This window comes from Mus musculus, chromosome 1 (genome assembly GCF_000001635.26).
Source record: "Mus musculus strain C57BL/6J chromosome 1, GRCm38.p6 C57BL/6J".
Lineage (NCBI taxonomy): Eukaryota > Metazoa > Chordata > Mammalia > Rodentia > Muridae > Mus > Mus musculus.
In genome coordinates this window covers 53694537-53720761 of record NC_000067.6, presented here as the reverse complement: position 1 = coordinate 53720761, position 26225 = coordinate 53694537, and the positions used below count along the sequence as shown (strand labels likewise).

At 42.2% G+C, this 26225-nt stretch overlaps 1 protein-coding gene and 1 long non-coding RNA gene across 4 annotated transcripts in view; one reads left to right on the top strand and one right to left on the bottom strand.

Annotated features, from left to right (window-relative positions):
- The window catches only part of Gm32311, a 60620-nt gene extending 40184 nt beyond the window's left edge, over positions 1–20436 (bottom strand). Inside the window, exons 1-4 of the long non-coding RNA XR_373404.3 lie at positions 18899–20436; positions 15734–16331; positions 6909–6955; positions 4413–4468 (exon numbers count right to left, since the gene is read on the bottom strand). This is a non-coding gene — a long non-coding RNA (predicted gene, 32311). The remainder of the gene's footprint in view (positions 1–4412; positions 4469–6908; positions 6956–15733; positions 16332–18898) is intronic.
- Positions 13461–26225, top strand: part of Dnah7a (dynein, axonemal, heavy chain 7A) — a 310307-nt gene continuing 297542 nt past the window's right edge. Inside the window, exons 1-3 of one of the 3 annotated variants that reach the window (XM_017321900.2) lie at positions 13461–14084; positions 18682–18744; positions 22068–22130. In XM_017321900.2, the coding sequence (XP_017177389.1) occupies positions 14070–14084; positions 18682–18744; positions 22068–22130 (141 nt within the window). In that variant the 5' untranslated portion in view covers positions 13461–14069. The remainder of the gene's footprint in view (positions 14085–18681; positions 18745–22067; positions 22131–26225) is intronic. The other 2 variants (XM_006496179.4, NM_001252070.1) reach the window with 2 other exon arrangements.

Below are 26225 nucleotides of genomic sequence, written 5' to 3'. Positions count from 1 at the left end.
AGCACAAGCTGGCATAGTAAGACAAGAGAAGGAAATTTAAAGGGATACAGATAAGAAAATAAGTTTAAAAAAATCCTTATTGGTGGATGACATGATATTGCTCATTAAGGATCCCCCAAATTTGTCAGAATTCTAGAAACAATAAATTCAGTAATATGGCAGGATGCAGAATCAATGTCCACTAATCGATAGATTTCTATACACCACCAACAAAGATACAGAGAAAGAGATTTTAGATGCAATCCCATTCCCAATAGCTTTCAGATTGGAGGATGTATATCACCCAAGAAGAAATGATCACTATAAAGTCAGATGATATTACACAAACTCATATCAGACCCTGACATAATAAAATTAGTACAAATCAACCAAAAGGAGAAAACCAAAAAGAATTCGTAGGAAAAGCACTGCACACATAGGTGAAAGGTGTTAAGAATGATGTAGGACTTCCAATAATAATGCAGGTCAGAATCACTGGATAGTTTGGCCCCTCACTTGACCTAATTTAATCCACAGGTACCAATTCTATGACAATGTACTTTTCAAGGTGTAACTTCTTTCTTCCTCCCCTTCTTTCTCCTCTTCACCTTCCTCATCTTTCTTCTTCTTTTTCTGGCAGTAAGGATTGAATCCAGGGGTTCTTATAAGCAATTCTCTACCAGTGATCTAATCCCAAGCAATTTTTAATTTTTTAATTTTGAGACAGTGTCTTACCAAGTTGCCCAGGCTGACTTTGAACTCATTCTGTGCCCAGGCAGGCCTTACACTTGCAATCCTCCTGGCTCAGCCTCACAAGTAGCTGGGATGAAATTCCTGAGACACTAGACCCAGCTTGCATGGTGTTAACTTCTAACCTGCCTTCATTACCAAACACTTGGGACAAGTGAACACAAGTAAGCCAAGAGATACCCATGCAGCATGGCAATGGTGCACCAGTGTGGGGAGCCGCCCTCACATTCGCCATTACAAGATGGCGCTGACATCCTGTGTTCTAAGTAGTAAACAAATAATCTGCGCATGTGCCAGGGTAGTTCTCCACTTCATGTGCTCTGCCTTCCCTGTGACGACAACTCGGCCGATGGGCTGCAGCCAATCAGGGAGCTACACGTCCTAGGCAGAGGATAATTCTCCTTAAAAGGGACGGGGTTTTGCCATTTTCTCTCTTGCTCCTGAAGAAGTAAGCAATAAAGCTTTTGCCGCAGAAGATTCCGATTGTCCTGAGCGTGTTCTTTCTGGTGGGAACAAAAGCTCGGGATACACCAGGTATAAAAAATTATGCCTACCATTAATCTCTGCTATGTATTTAAAACCACTCTTTGCTAATGATCTAATGCGTTCCAGAAAGAAATGCCAGCACAATTTTAAAAAATTGGTGCAGTGATACTGACTCAGGAGAAGTCAGAAATCATTCTATAGAACTCACTCTAAACATTCGAGAAAGAAAGATCAGGGATGCAAATATATTTACATTACATACAAACTAGCCACGTTCTATCAGTGAGCATGATATCCACTGACACACAGTTGAGCAGAGGGGCAGCAGGCTTGGACACCAAAAAATTTGGTCAGTGATAGTGCAGTGGCCCTTTTATTTTCCTCTTTGTGCATGTGACAGTGTAAAAGTTTTTAAGTTGGTTTGACATTTTCATGGCATTACTCTTTGGAGCAGTTTTAAGTTCACAGAAAAACTGAGCAGAAGGGAGACTTCTCATGGGTGTCTTCCGTTGCGTTTCACCCTCATGCACATAACCTCCTGCACATAAACATCTCCCCATGGAGTATCATATTTGTGACAGTGCATGGACACATATCATCCCAAACTCCTGAATGCTGTTTTTTTTTTTTTTTTGTTTGTTTGTTTTGTTTTGTTTTGGTTTTTGGCTTTTCGAGACAGGGTGTCTCTGTATAGCCCTGGCTGTCCTGGAACTTACTCTGTAGACCAGGCTGTCCTTGAACTCACAAATCCGCCTGCCTCTGCCTCCCAAGTGCTGGGATTAAAGGCGTGTGCCACCACCGCCCGGCTGTTATTTTTAATTTAAAAAGTTCTTAAGTATTATTTGCTCTTGCTAACTTCAGGTTTATAGAATAATTACAATGGAAAAATAACCAAGTTTCCATAGACTGGCTTATTCTCCTTTAATGATACCAGTGTTCATATAGTAACATTTCTAACTGTAGTGAGCAAAGTCATAGGTTAATAATACTTAGGTGAGGTCCTTAATTGATATTAAGATTCACTCTTTGTAGTCTATAATTCTCACAAATGTATATTGATGCTTATCTACAAGAGACAGAGGAAGCCGGGCGGTGGTGGCGCACGCCTTTAATCCCAGCACTTGGGAGGCAGAGGCAGGCGGATTTTTGAGTTTAAGGCCAGCCTGGTCTACAAAGTGAGTTCCAGGACAGCCAAGGCTATACAGAGAAACCCTGTCTCGAAAAACGAGAGAGAGAGAGAGAGAGAGAGAGAGAGAGAGAGAGAGAGAGAGAGAGAGAGAGAGAGAGAGAGAAAATTAAGAAGTTATAAAATGATGTTCATAGTATAAAGGTGAGGTAGGAAGCTTTTCATAAAAATGTTATTATTTTTTTCACACTAGAAATGGAACACCACTGAGAGTGCATTTCTAGTTATTTATTTATTTTTTATTAGATATTTTCTTCATTTACATTTCAAATACTATTCTGAAAGTCCCCTATATCCTCCCGCCGCCCTGCTCCCTACCCCCCCACTCCCACTTCTGGACCCTGGCATTCCCCTGTACAGGGGCATATAAAGTTTGCAGACCAAGGGGCCTCTTTTACCATTGATGGCCGACTAGGCCATATTCTGCTAAATATGCAATTAGAGACACAAGCTCTGGGGGTACTGGTTAGTTCAAATTGTTGTTCCTCCTATAGGGTTGCAGACCCCTTCAGCTCATTGGGTACTTTCTCTAGATCCTCCATTGGGGGCTCTGTGTTTCATCCAATAGATGACTATGTGCATCCACTTCTGTATTTGCCAGGCACTGGCATAGACTTACAAGAGAGAGCTATATCAGGGTCCTGTCAGCAAAATCTTGCTGGCATATGCAATAGTGTCTGGGTTTTGTGGTTGCATATGGGATGGATCCCCTGGTGGGGCAGTCTCTGAATGGTCTTTTCTTCCGTCTCAGCACCGAACTTTGTCTCTGTAACTCCTTCCATGGGTATTTTGTTCCCCATTCTAAGAAGGAGTGAAGTATCCACACTTTGGTCTTCCTTCTTGAGTTTCATGTGTTTTGCAAATTGTATCTTGGGTATTATAAGTTTCTGGGCTAATCTCCACTTATCAGTGAGTTCATATCATATGTGTTCTTTTGTGATTGGGTTACCTCACTCAGGATGATGCCCTCCAGGTCCATCCATTTGCCTAGGAATTTCATAAATTCATTCTTTTTAATAGCTGAGTAGTATTCCATTGTGTAAATGTACTACATTTTCTGTATCCATTCCTCTGTTGAGGGACATCTGGGTTCTTTCCAGCTTCTGGCTATTATAAATAAGGCTGCTATGAACATAGTGGAGCATGTGTCCTTCTTACTAGAATGAACCCATGCACCTATGGTGCCTACTTCATATAACACAGTAAATTGTGAAACACTGAAAAATGAGACATGACTCTTGTCCTGGTTGGTGAGGCATGCAGATGCAGTGGTTAAGTAGAAACTAAAGCATGTACTCCCAGATGATTGGACTACAAGATGTTCTGAGAGGTAAATTCAGTTATATGTGAGTGGAAAATAGGGTCTGCACCTCTACAAAGGAGGTGGGAAGTAGAATTTACATCTGTGCAAGTAAAAGGTCAGGGATTCCCCTTCCTAGACAGCCCCTCTCTTTGCCTGACTTCCAGTTGCCTCCCTCTTTTCTCCCTTCTCCCAAGCCATATTCAGGAGAGGTTAACAGTGTACCACCTGGGGGCTTGGTGAGATCCACCATCTGCATAAATAGAGCAGAGCCCAGGACAATATAATATGACCCTGGTCACATTCTGTGTTTAGCACCAGCACTTCTGAACACATAACATGCAAACATATGATTTACAGGGACAGTGTTTCAGAGAGAAAGCAAGGAAGACATGGAGAATTGGCGAGTGGCTCTACACTCGAAACTAAGCAGGGTCCATTTCATAAGTTGTGTGGTCCAATTCCCACAATTCCAAAGAAGTGCAATGCCACATTGGAGAGACAAAAATGGTCATGGAGAGATTACTTGATGACATTCACCAACCAGTAGAGACTAGGGCTTGACTAATACCAGCTCTGATTCCAGAAAATAGACTCTGTTCTCCTGCCTTGGAGATAGAAAAGATACCTTACCTTAAATGACCAGACATGTCTCAATGTTGGAATATATGCGACAGAAGATTTATAGAATTAATTTATAATCTTACTTACAAGGTCAGACAAAGCACTTGGCAGGCTGAGAATAGCTGGCTAGGATCACAGTCAACCTTTGATCAAGAAAAGAAAGAGAATGTCTGCAGAATGTTCTTTGGAAAGATTACCAAAGTAAATAGAGAGAAAGTTTTTTAGTTGCCCCAAGCAATCATGAAAACACTACATATCTATGTGATTACCAGGCAGAGTTGAAAAGCATTTTATTGGGCTAATAAGGTCCAGAATGATCTCTGTGCCAATGACCTTTAAGTCACCTGACAGGCAAGGATATGGTGAAGTGAAAGCATTCAGGCATCCAGACACCCAGTCTCTAGAAACTTTTGATGATTTGACTTATTACAATGTACAAGTCACAATTTCCCAGAGAGGAAGAACTGATGCATATACAACCAATAACTGGCCAGTCTGTGTATTTCCTGCTTCATATTACTCAAGAGGAAAATGACTTAAGGTATGGCCCCCAAAATACAGCATACAATCACCAAATACAATGGAACCCATTCATAAAAATCTGACAAAGGAGTCAATTTGATTTCCACGTGTGTCATTTACTTCAATCTTAACACATGTCTGTGCTTCTTGGTGACTGCAAAATGGTAAAGTTTAAATAGTTTATTTAAAAAGTTTCATGTTAAAAGTGAAGTTCTATCTAAAACAAGTTTCTCTTGCCAATTTGCAAGTGAATATATCCCCCTCTAGTGTTCAAAGAAAGCAATGCAGTCACTCTCGTTTGTCTGGTTGTGATTAGTTGAAGGTCAAAATGCGGTAAGAAAGCAGCATTGCTGTTTGTTTTCCTAGGAATTGTTCCACATATATTTCAGTGTTTTACTGAACAAATACCACATGCATGAACTGCCAGCCTCGTTTTGTGGGGTTCTTTCATATCTAATCTATCTGCTGTGACTTTGACTTTGAACTTGCATAACTTTGTTAAGAAGTTGAAAACTGTGTGATATTTTTTTTAAAGTGTCCTGAAAGAGAAATGAGAACCCCAGGGTCTGCTCTCAGACTGCCTTTGTCCCTTTTCCCCTCCACGATAAAACCATCTCAGCAGCAGAATGAAATGGTAACAACAAACCGTCCAAACTGTGTGAGAGAGAGGTCCAGTGTAAATCCAGCTGAACTTGATAGTTAGGGAACCAAAATATAAACACAATTTCTCTCCCTCCCTCTCTCTTCCCTCCTCTCTCTCCCTGCCTTTCTCCTAACTCCCCATCTCTACCTTACTTGATAGCATCATCTGTGGATGAACTTCAGATCTATACCCTGACTACTAATGCAGCCAGAGCTGTCTGGCTTATTTCCATCCCAACATCTTTCTTGGTTATCTAACAGTCACCTTAAACTTAAACATATTTAACCCCTAATTTCTAATTTCTTTCACCTTCCACCATCTACCAAGTGGCTTAGACCAAAAGGCCAGCCAGCCAGCCAAACCCTAGCTGACTTTTGACCTTAGCCTGGTTCCTCACATTTGTGTTTCCTCCAGAGCAATCTCTGATTTGTCCTCCCCCGACCCCCAACCTTCCCAGTCACCGTTACTCCCTCCCTGCCTTCTCCAGTCAGATTCCTAGTTGGCCTGCCTGATCCAAAGAAGAATTAACACCACATATATTACTTCCTTCAACATGTCCACAGTTTCAAAAATGAGAGTTACGAAATAAACTAAGGAAGAACATCACAAAACCCAGGACTTTGGGTGGCTTAAGCTTAGACAATGTGCTTTGTTTTTACATTTATCTGTGTTACTGTGTGTATGCCTGTGTGCAGTCTGTATGTGGACTTCAGAGGACCAAGTTTGAGAGTAGGTTTTGCCTTCCACCATGTGGGGCCTGGGGATTGAACTCTGGCTATCAGGCTTGGTGGCAATTGCCTTTACCTACTAAGTCATCTCATTGTCCCTTATTTGTTTACTTATTTGGGACAAAATCATATGGCCTAAGAAGCTCACTGCAAATATCTACATAGCCGAAGTTGCCCTTCAACTACTAATTCTCCAGCATCTACCTCCTAAGTGCTAGTGCTAAGACAATATATTCTAAAGGAAAAAAAAAAAAAGAAAAAAAAGTCTTCTTATAAAAAAGATTGACCTAGAATCAGTATAAGAATTGGTGTATATGATCCTTAAACAAGCATTTGGTCCATTTCAATAAAAAATCATCTTACCAACAAAACAAAAATAACCCAGCACTGTAAACTGTGAAGAGAGCACAGGTCAGAAAATATCCAACTGGACACAGAGCTAGGGGAACTAAAATATGAAGCAAATTTCTGTTCTCCACTTAGCCTTTCACACTCAGCTGCGAACCCACTCTACTTACTTAAAATGCACTTCCACATTTATAGATTAGTAAATCTATACTGATAACTCTACCCAAGGGAAGCTCTAAGTAGCTGACATAAACGCTACAGAAGACAGATAACAGGAGTGAAATAATGCCTCCCTGTCACTTGACGGACGCGGTAGCTCGACATCTCTGATCTAAAACTCACTTTGAGGAATCCATTGATGCCTGTCAGGATCTTGAGCTGGGCTTAGTCTGAAAGGCAAGGAGAAGGGATTGCTTTTTTCTTTCATGTTTCAGTTTGTGGCATCCCAGACAATGAAGAGAATTACTGTGGGAACCCAGCCCCATGTGCCACATTCCTTCTGCCTGACAGAGTACAGGACAACCTACACACATAAAAGCACTGCTTTTGCCGAATTTCATTAAATGGGTTTCTTTCTAGAATTTTGGCAAGGTGCCTTGCTGCAGACAGATTTAGAAGCAGGATCCTGCAAGCGAGAAGTTGGCCAGGGAAGCAGTATGAATGGGAGGCTGCAGAAGCAACGCAGAAAGTCACAGTAATGGGATGTCTGCCATGACAACTATAGGCCTTTGAGTGTGGGGCATGTGTCCAGAAGGCAAGGACTGAAGTATGCTTATTGATGGGAAATGGCTGGCCATCTCAGGCTTCTGTCTGTCTCCAGTGGTTGCTGTTAATCCCCAGATGCCCCCTGACCTCCTCAGGATGTGACCCTTCACAAAGTTGTCCAGTTGACCTTGGGCTTCTAGCAAGCACCCTCTGTTCCTGGGAACTGCTTGGAGAAGGCCTTGTTAGCTGGTAGCCTGGCCACACCTTCCTTTCTCCCACTCATTGTCTGTGGGCTTTGAGGTCATTTTTTCTCTTCTTATTTCTTACCTTCTAAATGTTTTTAATAATTCTACATGGGGTGACTCAAACTGGTATGCTCGACTGGCTTTCCAGTCTTCCCACTGTGCCTCTGGAGCACAGAAGGACAAGTACTGTGTATCTTCACCCCGTTCTCGGATCCACTTCCTTCCTCCTGGCCTCAGTTGACTGTTGTCTCTTCCTGAAATTTGTCTCCAATCTCCAGATTTGGGGTCTGCAGCAGTTATGTGAGTCAGGTAGCTTTAGAGCCAAAATCCTATGTGAAGTCACTTTGGAGTTGTCTGTTTTGAAATTTTTTTAAAACTAAAACTCCAGAGAAACTTACAAGAAACAGGCAGAATGACTAAGCCATCCTGGTCCTTGTGTAAGGTTACAACAGGTAAACTCAGCTCATTAAAATGTTTGACTGGCTGAGTGTGGTGGTGCACACCTTTAATCCTAGCACTTGTGAATTAGATGCAGACGGATTGATGTCTTCTGTGACTAGGAAGCCAGCCTGACAGACAAAACAAATTCCAGGCCAGCTAGGACTACACAGTGAGACCCCTATCTTTTTTTTTTTTTTTTTTTTAAGATTTATTTATTTATTATATGTAAGTACACTGTAGTTGTCTTCAGACACTCCAGAAGAGGGCGCCAGATCTTGTTATGGATGGTTGTGAGCCACCATGTGGTTGTCAGGAATTGAACTCAGGACTTTCAGAAGAGCAGTTAGTGCTCTTAACCGCTGAGCCATCCCTCTAGCCCCGAGACCCCTATCTTAAAAGAAAAAATTTTAGCAAGGATGTAGAGCCATTATATAGTATTGGTAGACATTTAAATGATTGTGGTTCTGTGGAAATTGGCATTAGGTTAAAAGAAAGAGAGAAGGAAGAGAAGAAAGAGAGAAAGGAAGAAAGAAAGAGAAAAAGGAAGGAAGGAAGGAAGGAAGAATCCTGAAAGTAGAACTGAAGTCACATGATCCATCTGTATGACTACTGGGCATGTAGCCATGAAACCTACGTCATCATACAACACGGATACTTGTACATCCATGTTTACTGAGGCACTGCTTACAACATCCAAGTTATGGGAATCAATTTAGGTATAGCAGATGAGTGGATGAAGAAAATGGACACATGGAATATTATTGAGCCACAAGGAAGAATGAGATTGTGTCATTTGCAAAAAAATGCACTAGAGATTGTCGAATAATATAAGCAAGACTCAGAAACACAATTATCACATGATTTCTCTCACGGGGAGTCTAGACTTAAAAGAAAAAAGTTATAATGAATTAGAAGGAATATTCAGTAGGGAGAGGAAAAGCAGGGAACTGTGGGTAAAATACAATTAAAGTACAGATATAAATGTATGAAATATGATAATTCATTATTTTATAAAATTAGTATATATGATTTCTTTGAAACAGAACTGAGAATTCCCCGCAGTATGCTTTTCATCATCTTAATGCCCCCTGAGCCAAGCAAGCTCAGGGATGTGTTTACTCCCAAGTTCCTAACTATATAAAAAGATATATCTCAAATAAAACCCCCAACTCTTTGTTCAGGGATGCACTGCATTCAAAATGGTTCTACATTCTCCATACCCTTTGCAGGCAATATATGTTTCTAGCATGTTCTGCCTTCTGCTTGGTGCTTTTTGGCTTTGTACTCATGGGGATATGGACCTAGTTTGCTTAGTTGCGGACCATTTTCTGGTACCAATTCTCACCATCCGTGCCTACTATCTGCTTCTCCTCAGCTTTTTACTATTCATAGAAATGGCTGTGACGTTACATTTGAATCGCCATGACCAACCTCAGATGTCTACTTCCAAGACCAAATGGAAACGTGGTACACTTCTGCAATCGAAGTCAGTGCTTGACTCTTGTCCTTTTGAGAATTCCTTCCGCCCACGTCAGCCATCTTTGTTGAGGCTCCACCCACGCTGAGCTCCACCCCCAGCTGAGCCTCCACCTTCCCACTTAACATTGCTTCTGTGCACCCAACAGCCCTTTCTTCCTCTGTTGATTTCAGGCTCACCAGACTCTTCCATGTTCTTCTCCATTGTCCTGCTGTGGTACCAGCCATCGCAGGATGTTTTGTCTCTAAATCCAAAGCCTTTGGAAAAGCAGCACAGCTGTTAGGGATGGCGCCATCACTAATTGAGAGGTTTTGTCCACCGTGGGTTAAGCCTTTCATCTCCTGCATTGTTTCTTCTTTCCATAAGCTACTGATTTCAAACTTTCCTTCTTTCTTCTACCTTTTAACCACAAACTATAAGATGTCTTCTCAGAGTGTCTTTATTTGAGTCTAATATTACCTACTTTCATTTCTTTCTCTTGACTTACATGGCATGTGACATGTTTCCTTTTCATTTGTATTTAAACACAAGCAAAACTCTCCTGTTTAAAATAACATCGTTCTTATTTTGGGCAATGCTCCAGGTCCATGTTTTTACCTTTTAGTCGTAAGATGTTTTGAATATTGTACCGTATAATTTTAAAAACAGACTTGCTTTTCTCGAGAGCTCTGCCCATGCTCCCGGCCAGACTCTGTGATCAGCAACTGCCCGCCTCACTCAGCCCCACCAATAGCCAGCTGACACTTTTCCCACGAATGATGGGAGCTTTGATCACTCTCCATCCATCAGCCATCCCGCGGCTAGCTCTGCGGAGCTGTCAATGACCGCCCCAGCTGTGCCCTTTCTCTGCCCACCTTTGTTCTGTGGATGGAAAGCACCAGACAGTTTTAACACTTTAAAAGCAGCCAGATAACACAACTGCTGGGCACAGAATCTATTGCCCTAAATTCCTCAGTTATCCTATATCAGAATTCCTCTGGTAGTGAAGGCCACCACCGGTTCTAGTTGCCCCCAGGCCTTACATGGCTTTTGTGCTCCTCTACCCAAAGCCTGGCAGAAAAGCTACCTCTCTCTATCTCATCCCCTTCGCATCCTCATGGGACCGGGAAATCCCATCTTTTCCTCTTCTCCAGGAGTTAGCTTCTGCCCTCTTTATTGACACAATTCGAGAACCAATTAGGGAATCAATAGCTTCCTCTACAGAATATTGTTGGATATTGTTCACTGTTGGTTGCTAGTGCAATTTAAAAAGTGATAATTCTTCTCTATCCTAGCTAGCTCTCAAATAAATGAGGCACAGACTATAAGATTTATTTAATCAAGCTGCTTTAGAGCGTAGTAGCTGAGCCGTTATTGATTGATTCTATTCCTTTAAACTATCTGGCTACCTCCTAGCCCAAATCCCTGAGATACTTGCAGTATGGTATTGATCTAGCTCTTTCTCTTTCTGCTCCAAGTGTGGGTTCCCATGGTGTCTTTTCGACTCTCTCCTCCTGGTGACTCTTTGTTTCCCGTCTCTCTCCCCCTCCCTTGAATGGAATCAGAAGTCCAGCCCTATTCTCTTTTCTGCTCAGCCATTGGCTGATCAGCTTTTATTGGCAAATCAGTGACTAAATGGGAAGCAATGTTTACACAATATTCAGGCAGGAGACACACAGAATAACCATTACATGGCATGTTCGTCTTGCAACCAGAAATGGAGGCAGAGAGATCAACATTTGAGTAATCCAAGGATAATCTTTACACAGTGCACCATAACATTATGTTTACAATTGGTTCTCTTCTGGCCCCTCCCAGTGCTGCTGTATCACAATGCACCACTCCAAAGCTCCATGGTATGCTCACCCCTGACGACCTGAAATCATTAGTTTACTCTCTTTCAGAAGCCTTTGATATCACTTATCACATCCCTTAAAACACCTTTTGCCTTGGTTGTCTTATTATTCCATTTTCTTTTTAACTCTGGTCACTTTTTCTGAGCTCTTTTTTAGGGTTTCCCCTTCTGTTCAGTTTTTAAGCTATTGGTATTTAGTATTTAGGTTGTTTTAAAAATAGATTCCCATTTGTTCTTGCTTTACATACTTTGTGAACCCTTTAATTGGAGCTTAAGGATTTGATGTTTGGGCCATGAGGTGATTCTGGTTTTCTGAGTTACCATTAGGCTGTTTTTTCTTAGTAGGTATACCAGTTTACACTGCCCTGTAGTGCAAGGTCTCTGGCTCTTCTGCATCCTTGCGAGTACTTGTTAATATTCTGAGTATAGATCTCTTTTCCAGTATAACATTTGTAAAGAATTGTTCTTATTCCACATATTGCCATTTTAGTCTGATAGTTTCTTTGTTGCACAAAGAATGATACCTTTGAATGTTGCCTTTGAATAGGGTTGAGTTAGTTTGTCTTCTTCTGTTATTTTGGGGGTCAGATCTATTAAGTTAATGCAAAACCCAGTGCCATAGAGCCAGTGAAATAGCTCAGTGTGTAAGGACATTTGCTATCAAGTCTGCTACCCTGAGTTCAATCTTTGGAACATGCATGGTAGAAGGAGAGGAGGCTAATGCCCACAGATTGCCCTCTGACCTCTACATGCTTCCCTCCACCCCCAAGTAAATAAATATATAAAACCAAAAGAGGGGACTGGAGAAATGGCTCAGTGGTTAAGAACACTGTCTGCTTTTCCAGAGGTCCTGAGTTCAATTCCCAGCAAACACATGGTGGGTCACAACTGCTGGGAGCCATGGCCTTGTGGATATTTTCTAGCTTACATAAACAATCCTGAGAGAACATTCGTTGTATTAACAGTAAGAATGTTTGTAGGAAAAGAGGACACTGTGACCGTTGGTTCCAAGAGCTGAAGATTGCCACCTGACCTTCAGAGAGCCCCTGGGCTCTTCCCCCTCCCTTGGAGCCTCCTTTTGCTTATGCTTATATTGACACTCCTGAGTAAAGTTTTTCAGAGCTTGATCAGTGTGATTGAATTGCTATCATTCTTCCTGTCTCCTTCCCTCCCACTCTCTCACTCCCTTGCCCTGGGTCCCCACTGATTATCCCTGCAGGCCTGGGCACAGGACCATCTGTAGTGGGGTCTGATGTCCTCTTCTGGCATCTGGGTACATGCAGAACACTCATGTGTATAAAATAAATAAGATTTTAATAAAAAATAAAACCAAAAGAAAATCAAGTGCCATGAGACCCTCTGTTTTCATTAAAGGTTTTAAAGTTTTAGTTCTTCCATGTAGGTAATCCACCTACAGGAGGTGATTTTTATATGTGACATTAAGTGTCTATGTCACATTTGTGCACGTGGATATCTACTTTCCTCAGTATCATTTGTTGTGAAGACATTGTTTCATCACTGTAGCTTTGTACTAAATTTTGAAATAAAAAAAAATATGAGGCTTCCAAATATGTCACTTAAAAAACGTTGTTTTTGGCCATTCGAGATCCCTTAAGATGTCACATAAATTTTAGGTTAGGAACCTGCCATTTCTCAACAGAAAACGTTTACCGTCAGGCATGGTGGCATAAGCCTGTAATTCTAGCACTTGGGAGGCTGCCACAGACAGATTGAGAGTTTGTGACCTGTCTAGGCTAAGAAATGAGACGATCTCAAAACCAAACCAAAATAAATAAACAAAATTAAACAAAAACTTTTCAGTAGGAGGCAGTTTACATTGAAGTCTAAACTCCTCACTCTATTTTACCAGATCTTTAAAATAGAGCACTTATTTATCTTCATCTTCATCACCGGACTCCAATGTGCTTTATTCCAACGACAGTCTGATAGATTTCGTTTTTGTTCTTCTAATTTTCTTCTGTTCTTCTGATTTTTGTTTTTTGTTCTTCTAATAACCATGAAATGTCTCAGGCTTTTGCATCTGATTGCTCTGCCCGAAATATTCCTTGCACAGCATGTGTCCTCCTCTTTCAAATCTCAGCTTTCACGTTTCTTCTGCATCTTCTAAGAGAAATGACTCACAGCACTGTTTCTATTAGTTATGAACACATGCCTTACGGTCACCCAAGCCTATGCCTGAGGGACTGTCTTGGCACAGCTTCGTTCATGTAGTCAATCACGCGTGGATTTAAATGAATTTCCGAAGGCTCACTTTCTAGTGTGTTAGGGAAGTCAACAGAACTGAACACTGAGGCTCCTGGATATGGAGCACTTTACAGGCTTTAGTCTTGAGTGCCTTGTCATTATTCTATTTGCCTACATTAGCAATGAAATCTGCAGAAACAGCCGAATGAAGGCTTAAGGCAGAGAACCACGCCCACGCAGACTCGGTGAAAGATGCAGTAACTTGAGGACCCACTTAGACATCAAGGGGTCTTCGCTCCTCACAGTTGCCTGCCACCCTCTGTAAAGTGGAGTGAGGGCTGTGTTGGAAGCCACCTAGGCCTCAGAGAGCCACCCTGCTCGACCTCTCAGAAAGTTCTGCACCTCATCTCGCAGATGCAGACGACCGGAAGTAGAATCCGCCAGTTTGTTGCTTAGCAACGAATCGACCACGGCGGTTAAAGCTCTCAGCTCAGAAAGAGCCTAGAGCTGTCCAGCGGCGAACAACTCTCCTCTCCAGGTCCTGAGTTCCGCAGCAGCGATCCCGGCCGGCGTTGCCTGGCCCGCAAGTCGACGCCATGAGCAGCAAGAAGGTGAGAGCTGGGCCGCCAGGGTCGGTCCCGGGGGCCAGGCACGCAGGAGCAGACTCCAGTACCACCCTGGCGTTGAGTGTTTTCCCTCCAGTTTCCTTCCCAACCGTTGGACCTCGTTGTCGTAACAACGGGACACAAACTGGATGCGCCATCGGTGGAAACTGGCTCCACAGCGACCCCAGCTGCACACTGGGAGTGTTTGGGTGGGAGGAGGGTGGGCGGTTTTGATGCCAGTTCAACCCAAATAAAAAGTTGATTCTCAATCTGAAAATTGTACTCAGCTTTTAAGATTTTTCATCCCTCCATAGTGGTTTCTCTTATAAACCGAGTTTGTTGTGAAAATGGCTGCAAAAGATGATGTGGGGGTTGGGGAGATGGCTTAGTGCTTAAGAGCTTGATATGAAGCCATGAAGACATAGACTCAAATCCCCAGCACCCACTTCAAGGCCCAGTGTGACTGAGCTTGCCTGTAACCCAGCTCTGCGAGGGTCAGAGACAGGAGGATTGCAGCAACTTCCCATCCAACCCCTTAGTTTCTGGTTAAGTGAGAGACCCTGTCTCAAAGTAGTAAGTCAGTGAGTGATTCACTGGCTTCTGGGCAGAGGCAGGGGCACCCTTACACAAAACATGGACATATCACACACGCACGCACACGCACGGTCACCGGCACATGCACTCTCTCACACGGGAGGGTAGTTTACAATCTTGTGCTATTTAGGTTTTGTGACAAAACAGAGCAAGGCAACTCAGAGAGAAAATTCTTATTTTGTCTCATGGCTTGAGAGGTCGCTGGGTTCTGGGTGTTTCTGGGCGCTGGACTGAAGTCTATATCAAGGCAGGGAGGAGGGCATGGCAGAGAGCACTGGGGAAGAGGCTAGAGAAAGAGCAACAGGTTGAAAGCACACCCCTAATAGCCCTCATTCTTCAGCGGGGCTTTACTCTCAATGGCCCATTCCCACAAACTTACATTAATTTATGGGTGAAAGTAGCATTTTCATCACCAATTGGTGTCACCCCTCGACACAAGAGCTCCTTGGAAAGACATGTCATATCTATCCTATTACAGCTATAGTTATAGATTATATAGGTTATAGAGTACTAGCAGAGGATGTCAAGCCTGCTAACCAAGTAAGCAGTAGTTATGTAAATGCTGGAGAAAGTTTTCAGTTTTTTGCAATCCACATATTAACTAAGAACTAAGAGACAGGTGTTTTGTTTCATATATCTAAGTACAATTAACAATGACCAGTACACGAACAAATGAGGAAAGAATTTCCCCAAATTACAGATACATGTAAGAGGAAAAAACACAACAAAAACCACCCAAGCAATCACTAGACCTCCCTGTGTGATTCTTAACAAAATCACAGCTCGTTACCATCTATACTCGAGTTGCTCATTTGCTTGATGGCCAAGTAAGACTTTGGCCCAATCATGCAACCACAATCTATACTGTCAAAATCTAAAATAGTTCTTTTGTTAACTGTACAGTGGTTTTCCTGGAAAGGTATTTTTATTAATTCTTTTCACCTATGCTAATTTAAGACTACAGTTTTCCTTTTGAAAAGATGAAAGTTCTATACTTTAATCTAAAACAAATAAATGGATTAAATTTTCGGAAATTCCATTTTCACATGACATTTACTTACGTTGTCACTCCGTTTGAAGCAGTGAGCAGTGGCAGAATTGTATTTACTGAGGGGTTTAACATTTCCTCTCATGAGTGGAAGGTTGAGAGGGATGTGGCATTTTTCAGAGATAGCTGTCTGGGTTTTTCTCTTAAGTTCGGTATTTAAAGAGAAATATAAGTCTTTCCCAGTTGCTCGTTTCATTTTTAATGCTAGGAAAAAACTTCAGACACTTAAAAGATTCAGTTGAAGGAGTTTCCAGAATTCTAAAGTGTCACTACTCAGCCACTAGGAAGCTGCTCACAAACGCAGGGGAGGCAAAACTGCTGCAGCCACGCTATGCTCAGTACTCAACTGTACAGAGCCAAGTGACCATCGTTTGTCTGCCACGTTCAACTGCTTATTCGCTTAAGAGGATGATGATGACAATGATGACCATGACGATGGCGATGATGATGCAATGACGATGGCGATGATGATGGTTTTTGAGATTAGGTTCCTTTGTATAGTACTGGCTGTCCTGGGACTTGCTCTGTAGATCAAGCTGGCCCAGACCTCACAGAGATCTGCTCGCTTCTGCCTCCTGAGTGCTGGAGTTAAAGGTATGTGCCACCACTGCCTGGCCAAAAAAAAAAAAAAAAAAATTGTATGAGAGTTTTGCCTGTATGTGTGTGTACCATGTGTGCAGTGCCCGCAAAGGCCAGACGAGGGCATTAGAATCCCGGAGTTCAAACCGTAGACTGCTGCAAGTGGCCATGTAGATGTTAGATGCCAGGCCCTCTGCAAAGGCAACAGGCTCTCTTAACCACTGAGCCATCTCTCCATCAAATTGCCTGTCTATCATTAAAAAGAAAGAGGAGAGAGTTTTCTGTGAGACCAGTACTGTAGTAACAACTTTATCAACCATAACTCAAACATGTGTCACTCATATTTGGACTAAGCTGTTAGAATTTATTTTTGAAACAAGGACTTACTACAGAGTTGAGACTAACTTTGAACTCATAAAATCCTCCTATCTCAGCTTCTCACGTGCTGGAATGTAGGTATATGACATCATCTCCAACAACACTATTAAATTGTGAGAGGTTATTGGAAATTTAGCAGAAAAAAAAAAGTCAGTTCAACAGAAACCTTTAAGCACGGCTCATGCTTGGGTTGGTTATGTAACAGGTTTCACAATATCCCTTCCAAGTGTTGAGTAGATAAAAACCAAGAAAGAAAAATCTGAAGGATTAGACTGTTCAGCAATTTGTTGCGGAGCATGCATTTATACTAAGTTCCTACAGAGAACAGATGTATACTCTAAAAGGTAATTAAAGAATAGTTGGATAGAGAGCTTCTGCAGAGGTCCGGGGCTCGGGGGGTCAGGGAGCACACAGGAGTGTGAGGCAGGCTTTGTTTTAGAGCTAATGCAAAACGTGGCAGAGAGAATCAAATTTAGATTAGTGAGGAAACAGGCAGCACACGGCCGTGGCTGAGGGGCCAGTGAACCCCGTGAGAGTCAGAAACACAACCCTTGTCCCAGGAGCCACAGTCAGGGACTGTTTAGTCCCACAGATCCGCAGTACTTGCTCCTGGTGCTCAGTATGTTGTGACGGCTCTTATTGGTTAGTTTTGACAGGAAGTTTGATAGTTAGGTGCTTAGATGTTGCCCTTGCCTGTACATAGAATCTATCATCCTCATCACAGAGTAGGACAAAATAGAGACTCAGGGAGGGGCAAACAACATAGCTGTCACAGAAATTACTAAAAATAGAGGAAGCCTTCATAGAAAGAAACTATTATGAGCAGACGCACTTTCCTGTCCACAAATCATCTGGGAGCCAGTGCCCAGTATGCATGAGTGCTCCAGAGTCAAAAGCATTTTTAATGCTATGGTGTAGTTTAACTAAAACATCGAACATCTTTTTCCCCCCAAAATTTATTCCTGAGCACAAAATTGGAGGACAAAGGCTGTCTGTTCTTCCCTTCCATTGTGTGTTCCAGGCTATGGAACTCATGTGGTCAGGCTTGGTGGCAAGTGCCTTAACTACAAGGCCATCTGTCCTGGTTAAGTGGCTTAGTTTATTTTAATTAATACCTAATTAATTAATTAATTAATTAATTCTGTTAACTTGATACAAGTTAGACCTATCTATAAAAAAACAAAAACAAAAATGGAACAACCTCAGTGGAGAAAGTACGCCTTTTCTTTTCTTTTCTTTTCTTTTCTTTTCTTTTCTTTTCTTTTCTTTTCATTTCATTTCTTCTTTTTTTATTAGATATTTTCTTCACTTACATTTCAAATGCTATCCCCTTGCCTAGTTTCCTCTCCCCTATACCCTCCCCCCACCCTGCTCCCCAACCCACCCAAACCTTTCCTAATTATGGCCTGCAGGCAAGTCTGTGGGGCATTTTCTCTGAGGACTGGTCTGGAAGGGCCCAGCCCTCTGTGGGTGGTGCTGGACCTGGGCAAGTGGTCCAGAAGCTTATAAGAAGGCAGGCTGAGCTTGCCAGTAAGCAGTGCTCCCCTGTGGTTTCAGCTTCAGTTCCTGTTTGGGGTTCCTGCCTTGGGTTCCCCTGATGTTGGAGTATAACCTGTAAGCCAAACAAACGTCCCGCAACCTAAGTGGCTTTGGTCATGGTGTTTTATCACAGCCATAGAAACCCTAACTGAGACACCATCTTACCAACCCTGAAATGGTTTCTTAATTTCAACTTTCAACTGCTTAGTACTAGTCTCTCCCTGCAGCCTCCACCCCACTCTGTGTGTGTATATGTGTGCTAATTTTGTATCTTGTAACCTTGCTGGATGAACTAATTAGTTTTAATAATTCCTTGGTGTATTATAAATTTTTCTATATATAAGATTATATTATCAGTAAAATCAAGTTTTAGGATATTTTGAATGGTATGCTTGTCTTTATAGCAAACAATGTAAAACTTGACTGAGTGAATTAAATTAAACCGGTTCTTTCCTCCCTACACAGGATAAGCTATCCACTAAAGGCAAATCAAAGACGCCAGTGAGATTCCTACCACAGTTGCCTATGGTAATTTGTTAATATATTATCATTCTTTTTTCTCTTATGATAGTGTTGCTTACTATTATCTGATTTCTAATTCTGTGTTCTAGTTGAATCTATCCTGATGGGGAAGTCCTGTCTGGTGCATATCTTAGAAAAACCACTACCTTGATAAACTCACCACATTAGTAATTCCTAGCATGCATGGATGGTTGGAGGAATCTGAGGCAAAGAAATCCCAGATGATCTCAAGGAGGGATGTCAGTGTTAGCATCAGGAAACAAGGGCTTGGTCATGGTGGTGTGTCTGGCACTGTGAACTTTGCCTGGGTCATTTATTTCTCTGAACCTCCTTTGTGACATCAGAGGAGATGGCTCTTCTAGTGTCAAAGGCTGTACTACAAAAGATTTTGTAGACTTTGGCTTTGTTTTCATTATTTCTCCATAAATTACCACTGTCTGTGGAAAAGGCAGCTACTAGGCACTGTTAGTGGACAAAGCATTGGAAAAGTTTGGTTCTGTTGCAGTAAAACTTACCATCTACTATCTACTAATTCTGTTGGATTTAATGACATTGAATTGCACTCTTACAACTTCTAAGACTTGAGTCTAAGTAGAGTTTCAGGACAGATATTATTTTGAAACATATTTTTCAAGTCTTAGAATAAAATGTATGATGGAATCTGCATTGCTTTGTACAGGGAAGATTCCTAACATTTTTTTTTATTAAATAAATGCATCGAAACAAACAAACAAACAAACAAAACCAGAGACTTAAATGAAAACACCAAGGGAATAATCTTGAGCATTTCTAAGCACCTGTTTTAATTTTCAGTCTGTTTGCAGTGTTTCAGCCAGGATTATTGGGAATCTTATAAGTAAAACCTTAACTTTCTTACATCTATCAATGTTTTTATGTTTTCTAGTTCACAAATCAAAGTACTGAAATGAAAAACAATTTCTCTTTAAAACTTAACAAATTATAAAATTGAAAATGTTGCTGTTGGGGAGTATGAGCCTGTTACACTTGTGTTCAGTCACTGCATAAGTATTTGGGGTCAGGTGAATGAATTTTTTCAAGCCAATAAGCCATATGGTTATTGAAAATGTGTTTTCTGGCTGACTGAAAACCTTACAGTATGCTCACATTTAAGCACATCTTGTGGGTTTTCTTTTATATTCTTGAGCATTTGTGATTTAGGAGAAATCATACTTTTGAGACAGTTTAAAAGAATCTATTTCCTTGTTTGTATCTAAACATTAAGTTCATACTCGTGTGAAAGCACTCCAGCAGCCACAAGACTAAGGGTGACTTTGCTCACGGGCACTCGGGCTTCTCTAAGTCTTAGAGGTCTGATCCAGCACAATTGCTCTATGCTTTCATGAACTGTGACGGGAGTGAGATAGCCCTCCTCAATCTTGTAGTTACGCCTCTGGGCACACATGGCCTTTGTGCCTGTGGGTACAGGGATGAACGACAGAGGACACTTTTCCAGACCTTGACCGTCTGCTACGTCTATGCAATGCAGGCCATATGGCAACAAAATGGAGGAGATAGTTTGGAAGTAAGATGGTTTGGAGAATAGGGATGAGAGCTTTGAAAACCAAGATGAAGGTTTGTTTTTCCTTTCCTGAGAGTTAATGATTCTGAACAGAGCAGTCAGTAGGCTCCTAGGAAGGCTGAGGTAGCCTTGTCTTACAGCACTGCCTGTAAACCAAAACCCATATCTTCTGCTGCCTGCCTTATTTGAAACTACTGTCAGCCTAGTCCCACTACTGACCTTAGTCTCTTCATATGTACCATGTTTACTGTTTCTAAAAACACGTATGGAATAACATTGGATATCTCTTTGTACAGTCAATAGGGTAACAGAATAATTTGTCATCCAAACAGACATATTGGAAGAGAAAGCGCTACCAACTGTGCTTGAACAAGAGGTGTAAACTGAGACTATGTTCTATAAATTGGGGTTAAAGTCACCATAAGAGGGACTGCAGTGACTTCTGATGCTAGCCAGAGCCCCAAACCCACATCTTCCATGATATAAGAGCGCCCGGCTATGCAGCCCTATCTCCTCTCCTCCTCACTCTGTTTTCAGGTTCTCACATAAACTTAATTTTGCAGAGTCCCTTCTGATCCTGTCTCATCTAGCACATCACTGCGCCTTCACTCTTTGATTTCCCCCATATTATTACTTCTTGATACTGTATGACACATCTATTCTGATACAGCTGTGAAGACTTCCACCTGAATGTATGCACCAAGAGGGGAGGACCAGATACTGTCCATAACTAGACTCACTGCCTTAAGTAAAACCAGCATATGACAGGGGCTCAATAGTTCCTTGTTTAAAAGGAATGACTTGCCTTTGGACTGAGTTAACCCAAGTTCCCTGGCTGCTCACCCCAATATCTTCTCTCAAGCTTGCTCCTATCTTTTGGCCTCTAATTCCTGATGCCCTTTCTGTCTTCAGTAAGTGAATTGATATCCTTCTGTATGGAGAACCTTTGTTTCAAGGTTTGGCTGCCATTAGTTTTTCTCTTGAAAATTTCAAAACACTAAAAGAATTTTGGCTATTTTTTATATTCTGTCCTGGTTAGAAGCACATCATATTTTATGTGTAAAACAGAAAACAGGACATTCCTTATCTGTATAAAAGGCATGACAGTGTTCCAACAGTATTTGTCTCAAAAATTTAGTATTAAATTATATCAAATATTAATTGTAGTATTAAATATGCTACTTTATATTAACATTGTGGAATATGCCAAATATGATATAGTCAATGTAAATATAATGTAATCAATTTGAAGAGTTACAGTGAGATAATTTACACCTTCTCTTTTGAATTATCTTCAAAATCCAGCACAAGTTTTATTTGTAATACGTTTCAGGTCAGAGCAGCCATACTTCAAGAGATTCAAAGCTACAGAGGACTATAGAGGTTACTTGGGCAGAATAGGTATGAAGAGCAGGCCAGACACTGGAACAACCACTCTCTGTAGATGTGAAGGAGAGTGCTCAAGATCCATTATTTCTCAGAAAGCTCAGCCTCAGACCTCAGTGGAGATTGTGTTGCGGAGGTGGTGCCATCTTTTGGGATACTGAAATCCTGAAAGGAAACCTGTCTCTCTAGCACTTGGCACTTGGTGACACTTGTGGAAAGCCACCATGGAACACCAGTTTAAGGTGCTAGAGGATCATCTCTGGTTAGCAACACAAAAGGGGGAGGGTGCGTCCCGGACAGGTGCCAGATTGCTGGCTGCCTCACCAAGTGTGTATGAGAAAATCCACTGGACAATATAAAATTTGTGTTAATGCTTTTCTCTTCTTTCGTGTATTTTATGCAGGATAAACTATCCAGCAAAGAAAAGGTCAAGCTGCCGACAACAGTCTTACCACAGTTATCTTTGGTAATTTATCTATATAATTTCTAAAATGTTACCATTTGTACGCTTAATTTTTTTAAAACCTACTTTTAATAAGAGTTCTCAAATGTTTTGATTCTCCTTCCAGCCCACTGTCCAAAGGCAGGAGAGAAAAGATGGTAAATAGGACAGGGGGATGTGGACCTGTTCACAAGTAGTTCTTTGGGGTCATCTCCATTTGTCAGGATACTGGCAGTCCAGTTCAGTAGTGACAGGGTACCAAACAGGAATCAGCAGCAATGGCATGATCCAAAGAAACTGCCAGATCTCTGTTGAATGGACACCAGTCAGCAGGAATACCAGAATCAGCCAGGAGGCCAGGAGAAGTTCTCGGCTGTGCCTCTCTCAATGAATGGAAGATCAATGAAGATGCAAGACCAAGGAAGAGGTGCAAAGTTAGCTATGCAAGCATCATTACCTGCCATTGAATCTAATTTATACTCTCTCCAAACATCACATGTCCTACCACAGGACTTGCCTCGCAAAACACCACATGAGTCTGTATCACCTGACATATCCAGAAATTTCCACTTCAGCAGTTTTCAAAGGTTTACTGGTTCCAAACTTAAAATAAAATACCAAATCTCTGGTTTTGTGATTTGACTGGATTCTTTTCTGATAGAGAAATTCATATATATATATATATAATTGTACCCATAATTTCTTATAATTTACAGAATATTCAATGATAAACAAAGATATTTATCAAGATGGATTAGCAGGAAGATCCCTGTCAGGAAATAATGGCTCAAAACAGAGATCCATGATCTTTGGGGAGTCATTTCCTTCTCTGAGTCTCAGACTCTGAAAATGGGAGTATTGATTATCTCTGTGGTGATGAACCTTACAGTGTTAAAAGGCCATTCTACAAAGGATCTTGTGGGTCCTTGAATGATCAGTGTCCTATGGGAAAGACAGTGGGCATTTCAGTTACTGAAGCACTGGACTAGTTAATGTTGATTCTCTTTCATAGGTATCCTGAATTCAAGACAATCAAATTACCTTCCTGTAGTTTCTGGGATTTAAATTTAAATAGAGTTTCAGTAAAGACCAGTTTTTTTTAAAAGGCATTTTTTATTAGATATTTTCTTCATTTAAATTTCAAATGCTATCACCAAAGCCCCCTATACTCTCCTCCCGCCCTGCTCCCAAACCCACCCATTCCCGGTTCCTGGCCCTGGCATTCCTCTGTACTGGGGCATATGATCTTCCAAATACCAAGGGCCTCTCTTCCCATTGATGGCCGACTATTCCATCCTCTGCTACATATGCAACTAGAGACACAGCTGTGGTGGGTACTGGTTAGTTCATATTGTTGTTCCTCCTAAAGGGTTGCAGATCCCTTCAGCTCCTTGGATACTTTCTCTAGCTCCTCCATTGGGGGCCCTGTGTTCCATTCAATAGATGACTCTGAGCATCCACTTCTGTATTTGCCAGGCATTGGCATAGCCTCACAAGAGAGAGCTATGTCAGGGTCTTGTCAGCAAACTCTTTCTAGCATATGCACTAGGGGTTTGGTGGTTGTATATGGGATGGATCCCCAGGTGGGGCAGTCTCTGGATGGTCTTTCCTTCCATCTCAGCACTGAATTTTGTCTCTCTCACTCTTTCCATGGGTATTTTGTTCCCCATTCTAAGAAGGAGCAAAGTATCCACACTTTGGTCTTCCTCCTTCTTCAGTTTCATATTGAAGAATAGAAAATTACTGGCCTCTTGTGAGAACATGAACTTTTTACCTCGGAGCCCACCCCCTCCCATCTGGAAAACATACTTGAGAAAAACATTTTCTGGAACAACCACAGAATGTTTCAACAGGCCAGATGTATTGCCAAACACAGGATATGACTCTTTGGTTGAGTAAACTTGTGGTTGTTAAACTTCCCCTATTCCCTCCCCATTCCCCCTCCCAGTTTGTGGTTTTTGCCTTTAAAAGCTTGTGAAAAATTTGAGACTCCTCTACCCTATGCAGAGGTGTACGAGTCTCGGCCCCAGCGCGCTGGCTCCCCCCCCCCCCCCCCGCTTTATTAAATAGCTTTGTGTGTACGTCATTTCGGTCTCCGCGTCTCTCTTGGGTCCGCGCCACATCCTGAGGCTTGAGTGAGGGTCTCCCTTTGGGGATCTTTCATTTGGGGGCTCGTCCGGGATTGACGCGACCACCCAAGAGACCGAGACCATCCCATCGGGTAAGTTCTGTTGCTTGGTAATCTTGTTTGTCTATACTATCATTCTGTTACAATTGGGTTAGAGCGATCGCACTTTCAGTTTTTAGTGGACGCTCGAGGAGGCCGCTCTCCGAGACGGAGAGAAGGGCGTAGATAAGGATAGACGTATCCAGGTGTCTACCGTCCGCTCGCCCTGGGAGACGTCCCAGGAGGACCGGGGGAGGACCAGGGACGCCTGGTGGACCCCCAAGGGAGTGGACGTGAAATCCCACCCCATCAGGAAGGGAGTCGATGTGGAATCCGACCCCGTCAGGCTTCTTTTTCTCTGTTACTATCTTGTTTTTGTTTGTGGTTTACAGTTTCTGTGTGTGTCTTGTGTGTCTCTTTGTGTTCGGACTTGGACTGATGACTGACGACTGTTTTTAAGTTATGCCCTCTGAAATAAGCCTAAGAATCCTGTCAGATCCCTATGCTGACCACTTCCTTTCAGATTCTCAGCTGCCCTGCCTCCCACTCCAACTCCAGGGAGCAGCCAGCAGGTCACAGTGGTCCCGCCCATGGACCTGGAGCCTAGGGGGAAATGAGCTTGGAAAATCCGGAGTGGTCCTTGAAACGTCAGTGGCCCTGGATGTCGTGGCTGCTAAAGAGAAAAAGAGGAAGAGGCTGTGAGAGTAGCCAGCCAAGAGCTCCGCAGGTTTCCCTGATTGCTTCTCATTCCCCTGTCCATTGCATCCCGTCTCTTGTTAACAGAAAAACTGCTTTCACTTTAAGATAAGTGCCGGTTGCAGCCAGCTGTGAGAGCTGCACTCCCGTCTCTGCTCTAAAGTTCCCTCTTCTCAGAAGGTGGCACCACCCTGAGTTGCTGGCAGTGAGTCTGTTCCAAGTTCCAGTTAGGGAGGCATCTGCCCACTTGGGGCTTCTGTCCAAGGTAAGGAGCACCTGTGAGTCTAACTGCCAGGCTCTGATGGGGGTCTCATCTCTGTGGGACTAGAAAGTCCCAACAATCTGACCAAGGTAACAGGAAGTTACAAAAGCAAAGAGAAGGACAGGGTAAGTTGGTAAGAAAGTTAGTGTAAGTAGATAAGAAAGTGCAGAGGAGGAGAAACAAAGGAAGGATAGAGGTCTGCAAAGAAGTGAGCTAAAAGCAAATCTTCAGCAGACTCAGGAGAGATAGATGACAGTGGCAAATAGAGAGGTTAACGGTGAAGAGAAGTGAAAATAGAGATGAAGGAGATTAGAGAGGTCTGAAATGAGAGAGATACTCTGAATGAGAAATATTTAGAGGAAGAACCAGTAAATAAGAGTCAGACAAGAAGAAAAGTTAAGGAAACATGAGGCTGACAAAGACAGAAACCAGAGTCAGAATCAGAGCTGTGCTGTGAGACAGAAAGATAAGAAAAATAAAATGCTGGTCACAAAAGTCAGGAAAATTAGAAAACTTAGATAGTACCTGGCAACAAACGAAAGCTTTTGGCTAAAGATCAATGTGTTTAAGAGATAACAAAAGGGGTGCTAATACAGAAGCTGAGTCCTTAGAAGAGTCCGGTGGCCTACCTGTTGAAGCAGCTAGAAAAAGAGACTGTGTTTCATACTCCTCCACCGACCAGTGCAAAACAAGCTAAAAAGTTCCTGGGCACTGCGGGCTTTTGCAGATTGTGGATTCCAGGTTTGCTTAATTAAAGAGATAAACAGCCCTTCGTATAGAGAAATAAAGAACAACCTTGGATGGCCTTGGATGCCATTAAGACTGCCCTGATGTTATCCCCAGCTATGGGACTCCTAGATGTGACTGAGAACAAAGGTATTGTCAAAGAAGTTCTTACTCAGAGATTGGGACCCTAGAAAAGACCTGTGGCATACTTGTAAAAAATTAGACCTGGTGGCTGTAGGATGGCCTGCTTGTCTGCACATAGTGGCTT